General features: G+C 41.7%; 1 protein-coding gene and 1 long non-coding RNA gene across 2 annotated transcripts; both read right to left on the bottom strand.

Annotated features, from left to right (window-relative positions):
- Positions 1–1,467: 1,467 nt before the first annotated feature.
- LOC138980862 (uncharacterized) lies at positions 1,468–6,873 on the bottom strand. The gene is made up of 3 exons (XR_011460464.1): positions 6,564–6,873; positions 2,653–2,707; positions 1,468–1,708 (listed from the first exon to the last, which is right to left on the bottom strand). It is a non-coding gene; the product is annotated as an uncharacterized lncRNA (long non-coding RNA).
- Positions 6,874–11,834: 4,961 nt separating this feature from the next.
- LOC138980861 (uncharacterized) lies at positions 11,835–19,428 on the bottom strand. Its single transcript, XM_070353737.1, has 2 exons — positions 19,348–19,428; positions 11,835–13,964 (listed from the first exon to the last, which is right to left on the bottom strand). Exon 2 carries the CDS (start codon positions 13,840–13,842, stop codon positions 11,959–11,961), a length of 1,884 nt encoding a protein of 627 aa, XP_070209838.1. The 5' UTR covers positions 13,843–13,964; positions 19,348–19,428; the 3' UTR covers positions 11,835–11,958.
- Between the last annotated feature and the right edge of the window lie 1,198 nt (positions 19,429–20,626).

The following is a 20,626-nucleotide window of genomic DNA, read 5'->3' as shown; positions in this document are numbered from 1 at the left end:
TTGGTTGGAAAATGAGAGCGTGACAGCGCTGCCTCAACGTTTACAAAAAGCCGGATATGACGTCATTAAAGACATTGATCAACAACATGAAAAATATATCTGGGGATATTATACCCAGGAACTTTCATGTAAAGTGTCATGAAGATCGGTCCGGTAGTTTCTCTGAATCACTCTATACAGACACACACACACACACACACACACACATACACACACCCAGACACACACACATACACAAACACACACACACACAACCACTGATACACACACACATACACACACATACACACACACAGACACACACACACACACACACACACACACACACACACACACACCACACCCTCGTCTCGATTCCCCCTCTACGTTAAACATTTAGTCAAAACTTGACTTTATGTTTATGAAAGGATCAGTGAGGAAACTGTTGCCTCCCGCGTACATGATCGGGTAAACCGGCACACAGATCTGTCATGAATTTTACATTTGAGAATCCTTCCACAAACTACATGTGCGTACATTCCCTACACAGGTTCACACCGATCACAGTTTCTGAACCTCACTCACTTCGGTCGCTTTCGTCAATGTAATCTTAAGCTACTCTTACACTGTGCCGAATTGCTCTTGCGAATAACATTTTCCAATAATTCACAATGATCGTGACATGGTCGCAAGACTTTCGTAAATGTTCTTAACTATTCCTTACAATTCGTCTCTTGTTTTGAACATAGCAACTTGCTCCTAATATTCGCAAGGAAGTCATATTGCTATTTTTTTCGCAACGTACTCGTTAGTACTCGCAAGACATTTGTAATCATCGCAATGTATTCGTGGCGCTAGCAAGCCACTCGCAACCATTCGTTATGCCTGTCTTTACATTGTGCCGAAAATCCTTGCGAATATGAACATGTTGTATTCGGCAAAAAAATAGACACATGGACATGAATAATATAGAAAATTGGAAGCCTTACCAATCCTTGCGAATGTCTTACAAATGGTTGCGAGTGCTTGCGAATGTGTTCCGATCATTGAGAATACATACGCATCAAAATCGCCGTTTAGTTGAAAGACGTTTGCAAGATATTCTTACTGTTTTTAAAACATTCGCAAGCAATTGCAGTCACTCGCAAGCATTCGTAAGGCTTTCGCAACATTCTTATGAATTGGGAAGAAATGGTCAAAACATTCCTGAGAATTTCGTAATGAATTCGCAACCATTCGCAAGATGTTGGAAAAATGTGCACGAATAAAATCCTTACGAATGCTTGCGAGCGCTACGCATACCTTTACGATGATTACGAATGGTTTGCGAATACTTACGAGTACGTTGCGAAACATTCAGAATATGACTTCCTTCCTCGCCGCCTGACCCCCACAATATAGGGGCTCTGCCCCTTGACCCCGCCAAGGGGAACATCCCCCTGGACCACCACTGGCAACCCCACCCCCCCACCCCTCCTCTTAGCCTAGTCCGGCCCTGTGAGGCGTAGCGGGCCTTTAAAACATTGACAAAAATGTACAATAGCAACAAGTTGTAATGCTCAATACAACCAATCCTGAGTGGACATTTACAATACTGGGAAACAGTTCTTTTTGTCCGGTGATCCTCTGCGGCTGTTGCTGTAGTTTCCCCATCGATCATAGCTGGACTTGGATAGCACTGCTTTTCATCCACATTCACTGGCCAGGTCTTCGTCATCTTCAGTCACTACTGACAAATGAATGAGAAAGGAGCGGATCTTAAACACAACCACAAGAACAAGTCTAAGTATGAGTATAAAGGAATAAGTTGTGTACTGTTTGTAACTGACACACATACACACACTAAACCCACATAAATGCCAAGAGCTTAAACATTCTTTTTCCCTGGTAGACAAGTTCTGATTTTTGTTGGAACCCCAAAGACAGTGATTAAGTGGATTTCCATTATAGTCAAGGCTGTTTTCAATGTAACTTGTAAGCTACAGAACATATAGTGGTGTACACACATACAACTTTAACTTGTCTACATTGTATACATGTCTGTCACCATATTTGAATACATTCAGTTCACTAATTCAGTCAAAATTTCACTGAATGTAAAACGACATATTATTCTAGAAAGATATCAATGCCACTGTCCTACATTATCATAGGAATCATGTGTGTCAAGTTCTATTATTATTTTCCTTTTAAAGTTTTACGTTCTCTGTGCTCTACACACATGCATAATATACATGTTATACATACTCAAAAAAGGAAAATAATAATAGAACTTGACACACAGTTTCATTGAGATAATTATATCCTGACAGTGACAGTGTTTACTGCAATGCATTTTTTTTTAATCAAACATACACACTGAAAGTCATGCGCTTATAGTATATTAGTAATGGTTCCAATACGGGAGGAAGTGATCACCATACTGGTGAAATAAGGCTAAGCTCTTGCGGTTTGGAGTCTAAGTCAGTAGGTGTTCATTATTTTATTATTATCCCTGAACCTGAATTATAAAAAAAAAACACCACTCTCTCACAGTCTTGCTCACAGTCACACACGCACACCTCCACATGAGTTATTCTGACCAGAACTTGAGAATGAGAGAGAGGGGAAGGAAAAAAAACACTGTATGTCATAACACTGACACTGACAGTTGTACATGATAAAACCTTTTACCTGATTCGTCGCTGGCCATGCAGCAATCGGTTGGCTTTTTCAGCTGAGAGGAGACCTGCAATAAAATAATAGATGAAGTACCAATCATGGGAACATCATTTTCAAAATGGTGAGTACTAGCAGAGCAGTAGAACCATTGATTGCCTTTCAAAGAAACGCACTGTAACCAGCCAGCCTGGGTAAGTCAGCAATTTGATTCTTGAACTAGCCTCCAACCTGCTTGCAATTATATTCCGAGAAGGTTATCTATTTTTAATTCTAGCATTAAAACATTTGACCAGCACTAGCTTTGATTTTTTACATTTAGTCAAGTTATGACTAAATTTTTTAACATCGAGGGGGGAATCGAGACGAGGGTCGTGGTGTATGTGTGTGTGTGTGTGTGTGTGTGTGTGTGTGTGTGTGTGTGTGTGTGTGTGTGTGTGTGTGTGTGTGTGTGTGTGTGTGTGTGCGTGCGTGTAGAGCGATTCAGACCAAACTACTGGACCGATCTTTATGAAATTTGACATGAGAGTTCCTGGGTATGAAATCCCCGAACTTTTTTTCATTTTTTTGATAAATGTCTTTGATGACGTCATATCCGGCTTTTCGTGAAAGTTGAGGCGGCACTGTCACGCCCTCATTTTTCAACCAAATTGGTTGAAATTTTGGTCAAGTAATGTTCGACGAAGCCCGGACTTCGTTATTGCATTTCAGCGTGGTGGCTTAAAAATTAATTGATGACTTTGGTCATTAAAAATCTGAAAATTGTAAAAAAACAAATGTTTTTATAAAACGATCCAAATTTACGTTCATCTTATTCTCCATTATTTGCTAATTCCAATAACATATACATATGTTATATTTGGATTAATAACAAGCTCTGAAAATTAAATATATAAAAATTATTATCAAAATTAAATTTTCCAAATCAATTTAAAAACACTTTCATCTTATTCCTTGTCGGTTCCTGATTCCAAAACCATATAGATATGATATGTTTGGATTAAAAACCCGCTCAGAAAGTTAAAACGAAGAGAGGTACAGAAAAGCGTGCTATCCTTCCCAGCGCAACTACTACCCCGCTCTTCTTGTCAATTTCACTGCCTATGCCGTGAGCGGTGGACTGACGATGCTGCGAGTATACGGTCTTGCTGCGTTGCACTGCGTTCAGTTTCATTCTGTGAGTTCGACAGCTACTTGACTAAATGTTGTATTTTCGCCTTACGCGACTTGTTATTAACTGTCTTGGAAGTTGGATTCAATCTTAAAACAAGTCGCGTAAGGCGAAATTACTACATTTAGTCAAGCTGTGGAACTCACAGAATGAATCTGAACGCATTGCAATTTTTCAGCAAGACCGTATACTCGTAGCATCGTCAGTCCACCGCTCGTGGCAAAGGCAGTGAAATTGACAAGAAGAGCGGGGTAGTAGTTGCGCTGAGAAGGATAGCACGCTTTTCTGTACCTCTCTTCGTTTTAACTTTCTGAGCGTGTTTTTAATCCAAACATATCATATCTATATGTTTTTGGAATCAGGAACCGACAAGGAATAAGATGAAAGTGTTTTTAAATTGATTTCTAAAATTTAATTTTGATCATAATTTTAAATATTTTTAATTTTCAGAGCTTGTTTTTAATCCAAATATAACATATTTATATGTTTTTGGGATCAGAAAATGATGAAGAATAAGATGAACGTAAATTTGGATCGTTTTATAATTTATTTATTTTTTTACAATTTTCAGATTTTTTATGACCAAAGTCATTACTTAATTTTTAAGCCACCAAACTGAAATGCAATACCAAAGTCCGGCCTTCGTCGAAGATTGCTTGGCCAAAATTTCAATCAATTTGATTGAAAAATGAGGGTGTGACAGTGCCGCCTCAACTTTTACAAAAAGCCGGATATGACGTCATCAAAGGTATTTATCGAAAAAAAAAGTCCGGGGATATCATTCCCAGGAACTCTCATGTAAAATTTTATAAAGATCGGTCCAGTAGTTTGGTCTGAATCGCTCTACACACACACACGCACGCACGCACAGACAGACAGACAGACAGACAGACAGACAGACAGACAGACAGACAGACAGACAGACAAACAGACACACACACACACACACACACACACACACACACACATACATACATACACCACGATCCTCGTCTCGATTCCCCCTCTACGTTAAAACATTTAGTCAAAACTTGACTAAATGTAAAAAAAGTCGCGTAAGGCGAAAATACAATATTTAGTCAAGTAGCTGTCGAACTCACAGAATGAAACTGAACGCAATGCCATTTTACTCGTAGCATCGTCAGGCCACCGCTCATGGCAAAGGCAGTGAAATTGACAAGAAGAGCGGGGTAGTAGTTGCGCTAAGAAGGATAGCACGCTTTTCTGTACCTCTCTTTGTTTTAACTTTCTGAGCGTGTTTTTAATCCAAACATATCATATCTATATGTTTTTGGAATCAGGAACCGACAAGGAATAAGATGAAAGTGTTTTTAAATTGATTTGGACAATTTAATTTTGATAATAATTTTTATATATTTAATTTTCAGAGCTTGTTTTTAATCCGAATATAACATATTTATATGTTTTTGGAATCAGCAAATGATGGAGAATAAGATAAACGTAAATTTGGATCGTTTTATAAATTTTTATTTTTTTTTACAATTTTCAGATTTTTAATGACCAAAGTCATTAATTAATTTTTAAGCCACCAAGCTGAAATGCAATACCGAACCCCGGGCTTTGTCGAAGATTACTTGACCAAAATTTGAACCAATTTGGTTGAAAAATGAGGGCGTGACAGTGCCGCCTCAACTTTCACGAAAAGCCGGATATGACGTCATCAAAGACATTTATCACATCTTGCCAAATTTGGTACTGATAGACTGAATAGTGTCCAAGAAATATCCAACGTTAAAGTTTTCCGGACGGACGGACGGACGGACGGACAGACGGACGGACGGACGGACGACTCGGGTGAGTACATACTCACTTTTGCTTCGCATGTGAGTCAAAAAGGATTTTTAAAATATTATGACTCATGCATCTCGAATTGGGTCAAAAAGAGGTTGCAAAAACATGGCAGTGGTACTCTTCTTCTTCTGCACATTAATGAGGAAATCCCTGTACAGGGCAACTATCTTCGTACCTGACGTAAGGCAAGGATACATACATACACGTACAGGTACATGCATCCAATGTTGTTGTCAGAGACTGACACTCAGTGACTGTCAGTGACAGTGAGCGGAGTGACACATGTTGCAACACATACTCGCAAAGGCTACCAGTAAGTTCGTCACACGGTAGATTCGTCACCGGTCCCGGTAACTTCGCCACAGGTAACTTCGCCACAGGTAACTTCGCCACAGTAGTCCGAGCGCGGCTGTTATGTAATGGTAATACAACCTTGCACCTCCCCCCCTCCCCCCCTCTCTCTCTCTCTCTCTTTCTCTCTCTCTCCCTCTCTCTCTCTCTATTGTTTATTCTCAGTCTCTCTCTCTCTCTCGCTTTCTCTCTCTCTCTCTCTTTTTTTCTCTCTCGCTCCCTCTCTCAGACTACAGGCTGTTGAGAACTGCTCAATGAGTAGATCTCGGGTTTTAAAATAACAACGCTCGGACTGTGCCGTGTCAGTGAAAACTGCTCAGTTGAGAACTCTCTCTCCCTCTCTCTCTGTCAGTCTCTCTCCCTCTCTCTGTGTCTCTCTCCCTCTCTCTCTCAGTCTCTCTCTCTCTCTAAAAATTGTGAATCTTGAATCTCTCCCACAAATCAAACATCTGAAAGCATAAGCTCTAAGCATAAACAGCCGCCCACCCTGCCGGTAACTTCGTCACCCGTGACGAATCTACCGTGTGACGAACTTACTGGTAGCCACTCGCAAAGACCCACTCTAAGTATAAAACGAAACATGGAAACTTACCTCTGGTTAATATGCAATGGTTCGCCCGTCCCAATTCTCTCGCATTAGCAAACATCATTGGAGATTCTTTCCGAATTGATCACCTTCGCTCCTTGCCTTGGACTGCCATTTTGTAACTTGACTAAAAACCGAAACGCTATAGGTCTGACAAACCACGCTCAACGTCCAAAATAACTTGAGGAGGAAAAAAAAAGAGCCCACAATCTTTTGGGGGGCAAAAACGTTGTTTTGAAATCTCCGAAGCTGCTTGCAAAGTCAAAGATGACGCAGAGATCTGTACAGTATCTCCCTGGATGACGCAAGGATAGTGTTCGACTCCGAGTCGGCTCTTTGACTTAGTAAACATCGGAACTTCCGATTACGTTTGTAGTTACTCGGAACCAGCCTTCGGGATTGAAAGCCCGGCAACTGACGTGTGAAAAAAAATTTCGCTGCCCGGTCTCCCCTTAATAAGCAGCACTTTCCGAGCTGGGCTTGGGTGCTGCCTTTTACCACGTGTGTTTTCATGTACGTCGGAGCGATAGAATGCATGCGTGAAATGTCTCGTCTTGTTATATGTTTACAGCTCGGCTTTCACTACAGTATGGTTGCAAGTTTGTGCTGTCCACAGTGTAAAAACAAGTGCTTGTCTCTTTGCACAGACTCCAGACCAACACGTGGCTTGGCAGTATTTGCCCAGGTGAACTGTTCTTCGTGCGAAGAGCCTGTGTATGAACAGTATATGGCGACAAAATTTAAATCCAAGACAAAAGTGTTCGACATGAACAGACAGGCAGTGTATTCCTCACTTGCTTGTGGACTGGGAGCCACCACATTCAGACATTTCTGTGAAAACATGGATTTAGCTGGACTTCACCACAAGACCTTTCATACTCATGCCAGCCAACTATTCACACAACTGGAGAAATTCCGGAAGCATGTGTTCAGTGAGACTGTTGCATATATGTTCGAGAAGTTCATGCAAGATACTGTGGCACTACTCTTGGTGTTGATGACACCCTGAACATTATTGTGAGCTATGATGGCACCTGGCTTACTCGTGGACACTCTTCGCACATTGGAGTTGGGTGTGCTGTGGACTTACTCACTGGACTCTGTGTTGATGCCCATGTCATGTGTACCTACTGCCAGGTGTGCGAGTCTACGGGGCAGAAGCTGTTTCAGGAAAAGCCAGAGGAGTATGCTGCCTGGCTCGTGGACCACTTGGACAAGTGTGAGGTGAACTATAAAGGTAAATTATATCTGTTTGCACAGAAATATTTGAATAGAGTTTATTTCAAATTTAAGCAACTTACTCAAATATAGCAAATTACAAGTAAATGTAATAGTGATGAGTGGATATTATTTTCCATGCATTCCAGTGAAACTGAAAACCAAAACTAAAGGCATGGATGATGGATTAAAAAAAAAAGCGTCATAAAGACAGATCATCAATTTATGATAATAATAATGAAAGTTGTAACACATGCGTATAAATCCAATTTGTAAAAATAGTTCAGGACATGGGGGAGTGCATGTGTGTGATGAAAATAATAAGAAAACACACACAGATAGATAGACAGAGAGAGAGAGAGAGAGAGCTGTATCTACAGCATGAAGAGAGATTCACAAGTCTTCAGAATCAACGGGCTTAGAACAGAGGGAGCTAGAGTAGTGGTCAGGGGATGGCAAATAGTTTACACATACATGTATGTATGTATGTGTGGCCCAATACAAGTGTATTTAAAAACGTTGAAATATAGTATCAATTAATGAATTATGCTTAACGTTTACAATCTAACATGTTCAATGCAACCATACCTGCTGCTAGAAATTTAATATTCAGTAATTTGGTAATTCCATGTTTATTTCAATTCTTTTTCTGCATTCATTATAGTTGAAGTATTAGCTGGACAATGACTGTGAATAACACATGCGCGCACACACACAAACTTAAAAAATACTCTGTTTGCAAATTACATTTTTTAATCTTATTTTGTTCTTGTTTGCAGGCTCATCAGGGATGATGGAGGTGGAAGCAGCCCGTGTCATATGGCGTCGATCGGTCAACACCAACAAGCTTCGCCACACAACACTTCTGTCGGACGGTGACTCCAAGACTTTTACAGAGCTCAACGACATCAAGCCCTATGGTGAGGATATTCACATTGACAAGGAAGAGTGTGTGAACCATGTGAGTAAACGACTTGGTACAGCTCTTCGCAACATGGTGACAGACTGCCGAAAGCGAGGGGTGACTCTTGGTGGACGTGGAAGGGGTCAGCTGACAGGCAATGCCATACGCAAGCTACAGATATACTACAACCGGGCAATTCGTAGCAACAAGGATGTGTGTAGCATGAAAAAAGCAATCATGGCATCACTGTACCATTGTTTTTCCACTGACGAAAATCGACAACATGAACTTTGTCCTGCTGGAGAGAGCTCGTGGTGTTTCTTTCAGGAAGCGCTGGCGAAGCACCAAGTTCCAGGTCCACACAAACACCTCATCCACACACCCCTCAATGAGGAGAAGTTAGCTGCACACGCCCATTTATGAGAGACTTTCTGAAGAACACCTACTCAGCAGATGTGTTTCTGGTAAGACACAAAATGCCAATGAGTGTCTCCACAGCCTCATTTGGTCAAGATGCGCTAAGGACCACTTTGCTTCCCGCAGTCGTGTTGAGTTTGCAGTCTTGACTGCTATTAGAGAGTTCAACTTTGGACCTGCTGCTGCCGACTCTGCCCAGTTCTTCGGATTCCAGACTGGAAGAACTTGTTCAGCTGGAAGGTGGCCCTGCATATGCTGCAGGCATGTTCTAAGTTTTGACTAAATGTTATAACATAGACGGGGAATCGAGACGAGGGTCATGGTGTATGTGTGTGTGTGTGTATAAAGTGATTCCGAGGAAACTACTGGACCAATCTTGATAAAACTTAACATGAGAGTTCCTGAGTGTGATATCCCCAGATTTTTTTTCTCCATTTTTTTGAAAGATGTCTTTGATGACGTCATATCCGGATTTTTTTAGGCAGTTGAGGCAGCGCTGTAACACCCTAATTTTTCAACAAAATTGATTGTAATTTTGGTAAAGCAATCTTCGACGAAGTCCGGACTATGGTATTGCATTTCAGCTCAAAATATTAAAAATAAATTAATGAGTTTGCTTGTTAAAGTTGTCATTAAAATCTAATTTTTAGTAACAAATTAAACCTTGACTGCATTGCATTCCTCATTTTTTCCTGAATTCAAAAATAATTATATAGATAAGTTATGTTCACTCTAACAATGTGCTCAGAATTACAGAAAATAGGTTTAGTAAGTACTTTGCGGAGACGAGCGTGATCCGTCTCGGTATTGTTAGCCGAGACTATCTAAATGTATCTCGTTGTCTTGGCAATGACTGGTTTGTGGTGTTGATCTTTAAGTTTCATACTGATTGACTAAATGTTTTTATATCGCTTCACGCGACTTGTCATTGTTATTGTGGCTAACAACATTATTCTCATATATATTGTGGTTATTGTACGCATATGTGCAATTGATGACTTGGGTACGTTTCGTAATTTGGAGCTAGCTTGTGTGTGTGTGTGTGAATGTGTGTGAATGTGAGCGAGTGAGCAAGCTTTTTTTGGTGTGCATGCTGTAATTGGGAGTGTGTGTATGCATTGTTTGTAACTCGGGACAAACAATTTTCCTAGTGTACTGCACATGTTTAAAATAACTTATGTTTTATGTCTTCCCTAACTTTTAAACTGTGTCTCTAAGGTGTGAAAAACATTCCTCAGTGTGGAATTTGGAGATACATGTATGTATTTTGAGTTTAATTACAACTACCAATGGTTTCAAAACAAATTCTGTGCGTTTTTGCCTTTTCCTCAGTTTGCATGTTTTGACATTTGGGAACAAAATGATTTCAAATCTACTGGTTAGATTTCTGTGAAATTCTGCATACTTGTACTTTTACATACTATCTACAGAGTTACTATTTGAATAATGAATCGGAAAAGAAATGTTGGCTTTACGAATTTTTTAATATTAAATTTTACGCAAAATTTCAACATTATGATAAAACACATTTTTTTAAATAACTGTAATACTCACAGAAAAAAGCAATAGTAAATCTGTAGATATGATCTAAATCTATATTTATGCAAAATATTGGACAGAAATCGAGCATTTGGATATGGAAAAAACGGTTCCTAAAATCCAATATGGCTGCTGTTTACTTTCCTGTTTCTATAGCAACGGCATACACAATTAACAAACACGTTAACGTTTTTTAATTCAGAGACCATCAGTATTATAACAAAAGCGACACAAACAGTGCTGATCATCATATATGGAAAATAGCGATTTGGCCCTCACATGGCCTTAACGTAAAGGTTTTACAAACATGACCCCAATGTGACCCCAACATGTTACGGGGGTCAATCAAACGTGGGTCAAGTTGGGAGATTTTGAAACACTAGACGTGTGCAAACTTGTAAAGCTCTAGCTTCAAAAACATCCGAGGTAACCTCAACGTTAATTCGTTACCAAACGAACATGACCCCGCTGTGACCCCAACATTTGACGATATTCAACCAAACTTGGCTCACTTCGTGAGATCATCAAACCCTGAAAGTGTGCAAAGTTTCAGAGGTGCAGCTCGAAACACGTCTGAGATAACCTCAACGTTCATTTTTTTGGCCAAGGCCGGACACTGCATGATGAATACTAACACTATTAGGCAATTACTCAGGTGACACTTTAATGGGCGCTTTTGCTGCTAGCCCTGCTTACCTCCCCTGGCGCGAGCGCGACAGGACACGGGTGAACAATCGCTTCTTTGCGATGTGTAAATTGGTACTTTTCTATTTTATTCTGCAGCTTAAATAACTGCGCATATATTTCATTGTTTTTTAAATTTGTGGTGTCGAGGTATGTCCGAATCATATGCTACCCATCTGTTACACATGGCGCAGTTACCTAAGCTGCAGAAATTAAATAGAAAAGTACCAATTTACACATCGCAAAGAAGCGAGTTTTCACCCGTGTCCTGTCGCGCTCGCGCCAGGGAGGTAAGACGCTTAGACTCCCTTGGGCCAAGGGAGGTGACCAATGCTAGCAGCAAAACCGCTCATTGTCTCGGCACTTAAATTTATTAGTCTAATCGTGCTAAGCAAAACTAAAATCTATTGCAAAATACTAACGTTTTGTTGGTCGGGCCCTGTCCATGTTTTCAATACCACACTATTCAAGTATAGCCTAACCTCCTCCCCCTCTCCCCCCCCCCCTATGCACGCACAAACATTTTAGTTTTGGGTATGTGTTCGCTTTTTTTCAATACCATCGGTTGCATAAGGTTTGCAATTTATGTTGCTGCATAGTGTCAATAATACAAAAGTCCAAGGAAACCTTCGTTGACATTTACATATTTTTGCCGCGAAATAGATTGTGAAATTCATAGCGAAATCTGCCCGAACAGAAACCAAACACAAGAGGGCTGACAGCGCTGCTGACGTAAACTGAATACAGACTAATCATGCGCCCGTTCGAGTTTACATGGCGCGTATCGTACGAGATTGCCTTGTCGTAAATTATTTTTATGTAGAGGTGAGGCATGAAATTGAGAGCGAACACCACAGTAAGAACGACCAGCATGAAAGTTGTGCGAGAGGGAATACTCCTGACTTGTCCTCTGACCTCTGTGCTTTGAATTGTCACCTGCTGGTTTAAACGTTGTTCAGGTATGGTATTGTCTGATACGGTTGCTTGTGCTTCGTTCACCGCTTGATGAACCGTGAAACCTATTTCTTCAACATTGCATACAATTGGCTCAGGTTGGGAGAGCATTGTACACATTTCTGTTGGGGAGCTATGCATTTCTTGTTCTTCGTTCACTGCTTCATTATTGGGGTTTGCCTGCTTTAAAAACAGGGTCGAGCTAGATTCTTCAACATGGCATAATGTTGGCTCAAGTTGGGAGAGAGATGTGCAAATGTTTGTTGCGGAGCTAGGTATTTCTTGTCCTTCGTTCACTGCTTCATTATTGGGGTTTGCCTGCTTTAAAAACAGGGTCGAGCTAGATTCTTCAACATGGCATAATGTTGGCTCAAGTTGGGAGAGAGATGTGCAAATGTTTGTTGCGGAGCTAGGTATTTCTTGTCCTTCGTTCACTGCTTCATTATTGGGGTTTGCCTGCTTTAAAAACAAGGTCGAGCTAGATTCTTCAACATGGCATAATGTTGGCTCAAGTTGGGAGAGAGATGTGCAAATGTCTGTTGCGGAGTTAGGTATTTCTTGTCCTTCGTTCACCGCTTCATTATTGGGTTTTGTCGAGCTAGGTTCTTTAACATGGCATACAGTTTTCTCAGCTTGGGAGATAGGTGTGGTAATGTCTGTTTCGGAGATGGGTATTGCTTGTTTTTTGTCCACCGATGTACTACTGTGGATTGCCTTCTCTGACAGCGGACGATCCGAGCAAACTTCTTCAGCATAGCGTGACGAAATGTTGTCCCCAGTGACTGATTTTATATAATCCCTCTTGATCCCTGTGATTCCTCTTGCCGTAATGGTTTTCTTGTGACGCCACAGATGAAGCACTATTCTCCCGTACGACACGCTCACGATGACGACACACAGCACATACGCAATAGAGAGCGTGACATAATAAACACTGACGACAGTAGAACCCTTGTATTCGTCACTGAGATAACACCTAACTCCAGTAATGTTGGAGTCTGCAAAAATTGCCTTGCTATTACCACGAAGCACACCAAGGGGCACTGACAAAATGAACGAACCAATGGCGCAGAGAAGGATGGAGACGTAGGCACGTTCCAGAGAATACTGCAAGCTGTGACGAACGTTACATATCACGTTCTGTCTGTAAACGGACACAGCAACCAATATAAAAGCAGAGCATATGGTTAGGATACTATAGATACTGTCAGTTGTCTTGCAACCCCACTCAGAGTGAAATGTGTTATTGATACATATTCTCAATATTTGCAAAGGTATGCACACGACACTGATAAGAAAAGCACAGACATTTATGGCCAGAATGTAGATTCTCGTAACGCTGGGTTTGAATCCCTTGTAGTACACAGTGAAGACAACAGTGTTTCCCACCATGCCCACTATCATCATCACGACCAGGAAAACTATGGTGGGTACTAATTTAGACACATACTCCGCGTTTTTCTGATTCAGGAATTCATTGACATTGTATGAGTCTAATTCCTGTGTCGTGGACTCTGTTGTGACGTCATCATTACTTGAGCGACTCGTCCCTGGTGAACTCTCCAGCATGTTTGTTAGAATGTCAAATGACAATGACGCTGTTGTTGTTGTTGTTGTTGTTGTTGTTGTTGTTGTTGTTGTTGTTGTTGGTGGTGTTGTTGTTGTTGGTTTTTACAGCTGCATTTGCATATCTAGAACAAACGAAAAATAACGAAACGAAAAATAAAAACAATAATGTGTGTATGTTCAAACAAGTTTCCACACATATAAACACATTGATGTATGGGGGTCCAAATAGGGGGGTTCTACTGGAATGGGACATGCCGAAGGCGAGTCGTGTAAGCATTTGCTTTTCTTATTTTTTTCGGATGTAGGTAATAGTGTTTACTAGACCTACCTTCTTACCCTCCCACCACATAACCACTGTTCTATGCTCATAGCTACCCGTATTGATCTACCATGTACCACTGTTCTGTGCTCAAAGGTATACCCGTCTTGTTCTACCATGTTCCACTGTTCTGTGTTCACAGCTACCCGTATTGATCTACCATGTACCACTGTTCTGTGCTCAAAGGTATACCCGTCTTGATCTACCATGTTCCACTGTTCTGTGTTCACAGCTACCCGTATTGATCTACCATGTACCATTGTTCTGTGCTCATAGGTATACCCGTCTTGATCTACCATGTTACACTGTTCTGTGTTCACAGCTACCCGTCTTGATGTACCATGTTCCACTGTTCTGTGCTCACATGTACCCGTCTGGATCAACCAGCTACCGCTGTTCTGTGTTCACAGCTACCCGTCTTGATGTACCATGTTCCACTGTTCTGTGTTCACAGCTACCCGTCTTGATGTACCATGTACCACTGTTCTGTGTTCACAGCTACCCGTCTTGATGTACCATGTTCCACTGTTCTGTGTTCACAGGTATATCCGTCTTGATCTACCATACACCACTGTTCTGTGTTCACAGCTACCCGTCTTGATCTACCATGTACCACTGTTCTGTGTTCACAGCTACCCGTCTTGATGTACCATGTTCCACTGTTCTGTGTTCACAGGTATATCCGTCTTGATCTACCATGTACCACTGTTCTGTGTTCACAGCTACCCGTCTTGATCTACCATGTACCACTGTTCTGTGCTCATAGGTATACCCGTCTTGATCTACCATGTACCACTGTTCTGTGTTCATAGGTATACCTGTCTTGATCTACCATGTACCACTGTTCTGTGTTCATAGGTATACCCGTCTTGATCTACCATGTACCACTGTTCTGTGTTCATAGGTATACCCGTCTTGATCTACCATGTACCATTGTTCTGTGCTCATAGGTGTACCCGTCTTTATCTACCATGTGCCACTGTTCTGTGTTCACAGCTACCCGTCTTGATGTACCAGGTACCACTGTTCTGTGCTCACATGTACCCGTCTGGATCAACCAGCTACCGCTGTTCTGTGCTCACAGGTACCCGTCTTGATGTACCAGGTACCACTGTTCTGTGCTCACATGTACCCGTCTTAATCAACCAGCTACCACTGTTCTGTGCTCACATGTACCCGTCTGGATCTACCAGCTTCCACAGTTCTGTGAACATAGGCACCCATCTGGATCAACCAGCCACCGCTGTTCTGTGCTTACAGGTACTCGTCTTGATGTACCATGTACCAATGTTCTGTGGTCACATGTACCCCTCTTGATCAACCAGCTACCACTGTTTTGTGCTCACAGGTACCCGTCTGGATCTACCAGCTTCCACTGTTCTGCGATCATAGGCACCCGTCTGGATCAACCAGCTACCGCTGTTCTGTGCTCACAGATACCCGTCTTGATGTACCAGGTACGACTGTTCTGTGCTCACATGTACCCGTCTTAATCAACCTGCTACCACTGTTCTGTGCTCACATGTACCCGTCTTGATGTACCATGTACCAATGTTCTGTGGTCACATGTACCCCTCTTAATCAACCAATGTTCTGTGGTCACATGTACCCCTCTTGATCAACCAGCTACCACTGTTCTGTGCTCACATGTACCCGTCTGGATCTACCAGCTTCCACTGTTCTGTGAACATAGGCACCCATCTGGATCAACCAGCTACCGCTGTTCTGTGCTCACAGGTACTCGTCTTGATGTACCATGTACCAATGTTCTGTGGTCACATGTACCCCTCTTGATCAACCAGCTACCACTGTTTTGTGCTCACAGGTACCCGTCTGGATCTACCAGCTTCCACTGTTCTGCAATCATAGGCACCCATCTGGATCAACCAGCTACCGCTGTTCTGTGCTCACAGGTAGGCCTACTCGTCTTGATATAGGCCTACCATGTACCAATGTTATGTGGTCACATGTACCCCTCTTGATCAACCAGCTACCACTGTTTTGTGCTCACAGGTACCCGTCTTGATCAGCCAGCTACCCTTGTTCTGTGCTCACATGTACCCGTCTCGATTCACTAGCTACCCTTGTTCTGTGCTCACATGTACCCGTCTTGATATTTCAGCTACCACTGTTCTGTGTTCACATGTACCCGTCTTGATTAGCCAGCTACCCACGTTCTGTGCTCACAGGTACCCGTCTTGATCAACCAGGTACCACTGTTCTTACAGGATGCACTCAGGAACGCTCTTGTGTCTGTAGGCCTGCATCACCAGTTACACAGTCATTGACCTGGCCTGGTTTTACGACAGGGTCTACTCGCGCACTCGACGTGCCGGTGTAACACGACATTTTTACTCCACGAAAAATTTACTCCGGAGTAAATATTTTGTACGAAATTCTTACTCCGACTAGTCCGAGAACACTTTTCGTACGAGAAAAGAACTCCCCAAGGCACGAACAAATTACTCCCTCCACGAAATGTTTACTCCCCATTTTTTTTGGCTCACGTAAGTGTAGCCTATGCGATCGTAACTTTGTCTGTCTGTGCGTGCGTGTGTGTGTGCGTGCGTGTGTGTGTGTGTGTGTTTGTGCGTGTGTATGTCTGTGGTAGAAACTCTAACATTTGAAGACGTCACATTACATTGACGTCACATTATGACGTAAGAGGGTTAGACGTCACGCGAAGGAAGTACTGAAAGTCTCGGTCATTATTATTTTGAGCGGGCCGAGACTCTGTTGGCAGTCGTGTCCCTGTAAGTAGGCTACATGCAGACAGACAGATCTAGATCTAGTGTCTCGCTTTCTTGCACAGTTTCACCTATGCTCTTTCTGTGTGTGTGTGTGTGTGTGTGTGTGTGTGTGTGTGTGTGTGTGTGTGTGTACGTACGTGTGTATGTGTGACGGAGTGATTGAGTTTGTGTTACTGTTTGTCGATTTCTTACGTGAGCCTTGAAGGCTTCGCCTCTTGTTTTCAGATTCATACCTTCCAGGAACAGGTTAGGGTTATTCACAAAAGCAAACGGTTGTAACACGTATTCTACAATACTCTATGAGTAAAAATCAAAATCTGGCAATTTCATTGGTTTAGAAACATGAGAAAATGATGATTGCCCATGTTTTGTGAAGCATGGTGATTTTCACATGTTTTGTGGAGTGTATGAATATCATTTTCGTGTATGAACACAATGGTATCAATAATGGCTGTCTACCCTCGAACTTTATCATATTCATTATGCTGGTGACCCAAGGAGGTTTCGTCACTCCATAATCACAAGAGTTAGCAACTGTCAAAATGGAATCTGAAGGCAACTTCGAGTTGAGTCTCTCATCACTGAGTGACTCAGAATGGGAGAATGATGAAGACATCAAGCAATTTATAGCAGAAGAAGGAAGAAAACAAAACGAACATGCCACACTCCATGAAGCTGACAAAGGAGCCAGCGCACAAGTGCCAGTGGGCCACGCAGAGACAGAACACCAGAATGAGAATGAAGACTACGAGGGCAGCATTGCCGTTGACGCGGGGTTTGATGAGCCTCCCCAAAACTCCACCAAGAAACGAAAACGACAATTTCTGCCAACAACGGAACAGGAACGAAAGGAGATTGCCGACAACGTCGACTCAAAGGGAACGAAAAGTTTATGGAGTGTTTCGTCACTCCATAAATGACGACAAATAGATACGTCATAATGGTCTCGATAAACAAACAGACATACGCAAACACTTTTTTATTTTTTACTTGCTTCACTGAAACAGAAACAAAACAAATACCTGTAGCCGAGACCGGAAGAGTATTGTAGTGAATGAAAAGGCAAATCGACGTCACGTCCTGTTCGTTTGGCGACATGAATATTTTTGGAACGTGATCATGACCAACAAAGTTTAGAAATGAAAAACAAATACTTCAGTTCCTATTCTTAACAATAGTGTCAGTTCTCGCTGTGTAACATATTCAGGATAGCCTCAATGTCAATGAATCAGCTGCACAGTGTGGAAAAAAGGTACGTGAGGTAAATAGTAGGTATGTTACAAAAAAATTCAAAATTTTCATTTAACATTTTGATCTATATCACTTGAAAGAGCAGAAAATCAGCATTCCAATGGTATATATAACTTTGAGATTGGATAAGTGTAACCCGAGTTATGAATTTTTAAAGTAATAAAATTCGTAATAGAGGCAAAGAGGATAAATTGAAACCATTTTTGACATTTTTCAGCTAAAATTAACTGTAACTCACACATTTGTTTATCAATATTGTTCAATTTGGTATCAAAAGAAAGGTTCAGAGCTCTATCTAAACAACTATAAAAGATAAAAATAAATTTTGTTTTTTTGTTTTTTTAGTAAGTTAGTATGAAACTGAGAGCAGACGAACTTCCGACCGCCATGTTGGATGTGAATACAACATGGGTGACAATCCGGGCGCAAAGCGGCGCATCCGTTAAAAGGTACTTCGCATCGCTTTATCGACTTGAAACTTTGGGAAACAGCAGGAAAATGGTCAAACTAACTGTTCAGAGGGGTCTCATAAGAGTTCAAAGGCTATAAATTGGTTTATAAAAGTACCTCTTGTGTGTCTTCTTCGCCCGATATTCTGGCCGGCGAGCTCGACAGTGTTGGACTCGCCATCTTTCTCAATCTTAAAGTCAAGAATGTGCTCTACGTCTTCGACAGGGTGCCTATGTGATGTAAATTTGGACAAGAATAGAAAAGAGGACCCCAAAACTGAGACAGTGTGAGTGATCAGAAAATGGGGGGCCATTTTCAATGACGTCAAAAATTGAGCTGCGCACGCATTTTGTAACATACCTATAAATAGTCGACGAAAGCAATGACATTTTTATGGAAAGGAACGTTTTTCCCAGTGTGTCATTCAGCAAGATCGAGTTCCACTCTTGGTGAGTAAAGTAGAATGGAAATAGCCACCGCCATTTGACATGTTGAGGTTGTAAGTAAACATTTTTCTCATGTTTTGTGATTGGAATGAAAACCTCATCGCTTCGCGATTCGGTTTCCATTCAATCACAAAACATGAGAAAAATATTTACTTACAACCTCAACATGTCAAATGGCGGTGGCTATTGCCTAATTCACATTCACATTCACACACAGACAATGGTATTATACACAAGAAGATGATAACAGTAACATCCAATCAACCGAGCATTCAGTAACTACACTTACCCCTCTCAAGGGCGTGTTAGCACTCGAAATAACCACAGTAGGGCTTAGTCAGCTACTGGCCCAGGGAACATGCTCACCATGAAACACAATACCATGACGCGTTCAAAATCTTCTGACGTCATCTGCATGTCCTGACGTAAAGTAACTAAAATAGACGGAGCTCTCGTGCTGGTCGAGACTACTCACGAAACAAGACAAGAAAGAGCGTTCAAAACACAACATCTGAAAAACTTGCGCGAAACTTCAAAATCAACAAAACATTTGTTCTGGACATAAAGGCTGTTCTTAACCAGACGAACCATTGGTTCGCCGAACTAAGGTTCGCGAACCATGGTTTGTGTCTTAACTGGGTGAACTTGTTCGGCAAACTCAAGGACTAGTTCGTCCAGTTAAGACACGAAACCTGGATCGCCGACAAACGAGGGGAGCTCACTCCGAGTCGACAATAAAAGCAAGTAAGTTATTCCCCTTCCAAAAATGGCTGCCTCCAAGACGAAATCACCGATTGAGTGGTAACTCCGTGCTGGTTGTCGATTTGGGTCTCTCCTTCCCACTTGATCATGGTGCACGAAGCCTGGTAATCTTGAACTTTAGTGTGTTAAATTCATAGCTCAGAATCGAGTGGCATACTTTACTTATTTTAGATCCAAGTACAGGGTGACACAAAAAAAACAGATCCCACCAAAAGTTTAATATTTTCTGAAATAATCAGCCGATTCTTTTATTTTTTCAGGTGAGCCAAGCTGAAATGATGTTCTAACAGCCCACCAAGTTTGAGCTTCAAGATGTCATGGACAACGGAGCATAAGACATTTATAGTCGAGGCCTATTTTCGGTCGAATTCTATCCACGCTGCTCAACTGGAATTCAAAAGACAGTTTGGACGTAGAGACTTTCCTGTTAAATCAGTTATCTATGGATGGAGGGATAAGTTCAGAGACCATGGGACTGTCAATAACCTCAATAGTAAAAACCCTAACAGGGGATCCCACTCTGGTCGACCTAAATCAGCAAGGACACCGAGGAATATTGATTCAGTCAGAGAGTCTGTTGTGCGCAGCCCGAGCAAATCTGTTCGCCGGCGAAAATAGGCCTCGACTATAAATGTCTTATGCTCCGTTGTCCATGACATCTTGAAGCTCAAACTTGGTGGGCTGTTAGAACATCATTTCAGCTTGGCTCACCTGAAAAAATAAAAGAATCGGCTGATTATTTCAGAAAATATTAAACTTTTGGTGGGATCTGTTTTTTTTGTGTCACCCTGTACCTGTAATCAAGC

This window comes from Littorina saxatilis, linkage group LG11, assembly GCF_037325665.1.
Source record: "Littorina saxatilis isolate snail1 linkage group LG11, US_GU_Lsax_2.0, whole genome shotgun sequence".
NCBI lineage: Eukaryota > Metazoa > Mollusca > Gastropoda > Littorinimorpha > Littorinidae > Littorina > Littorina saxatilis.
Note: the sequence above shows the minus strand (reverse complement) of the source record. Positions and strands in the feature narration are given on the sequence as shown.

Excerpts from the sequence above, each read along its gene's own strand:
- LOC138980861 (XM_070353737.1), bottom strand. The coding sequence starts at position 13,842 with ATGCTGGAGAGTTCACCAGGGACGAGTCGCTCAAGTAATGATGACGTC.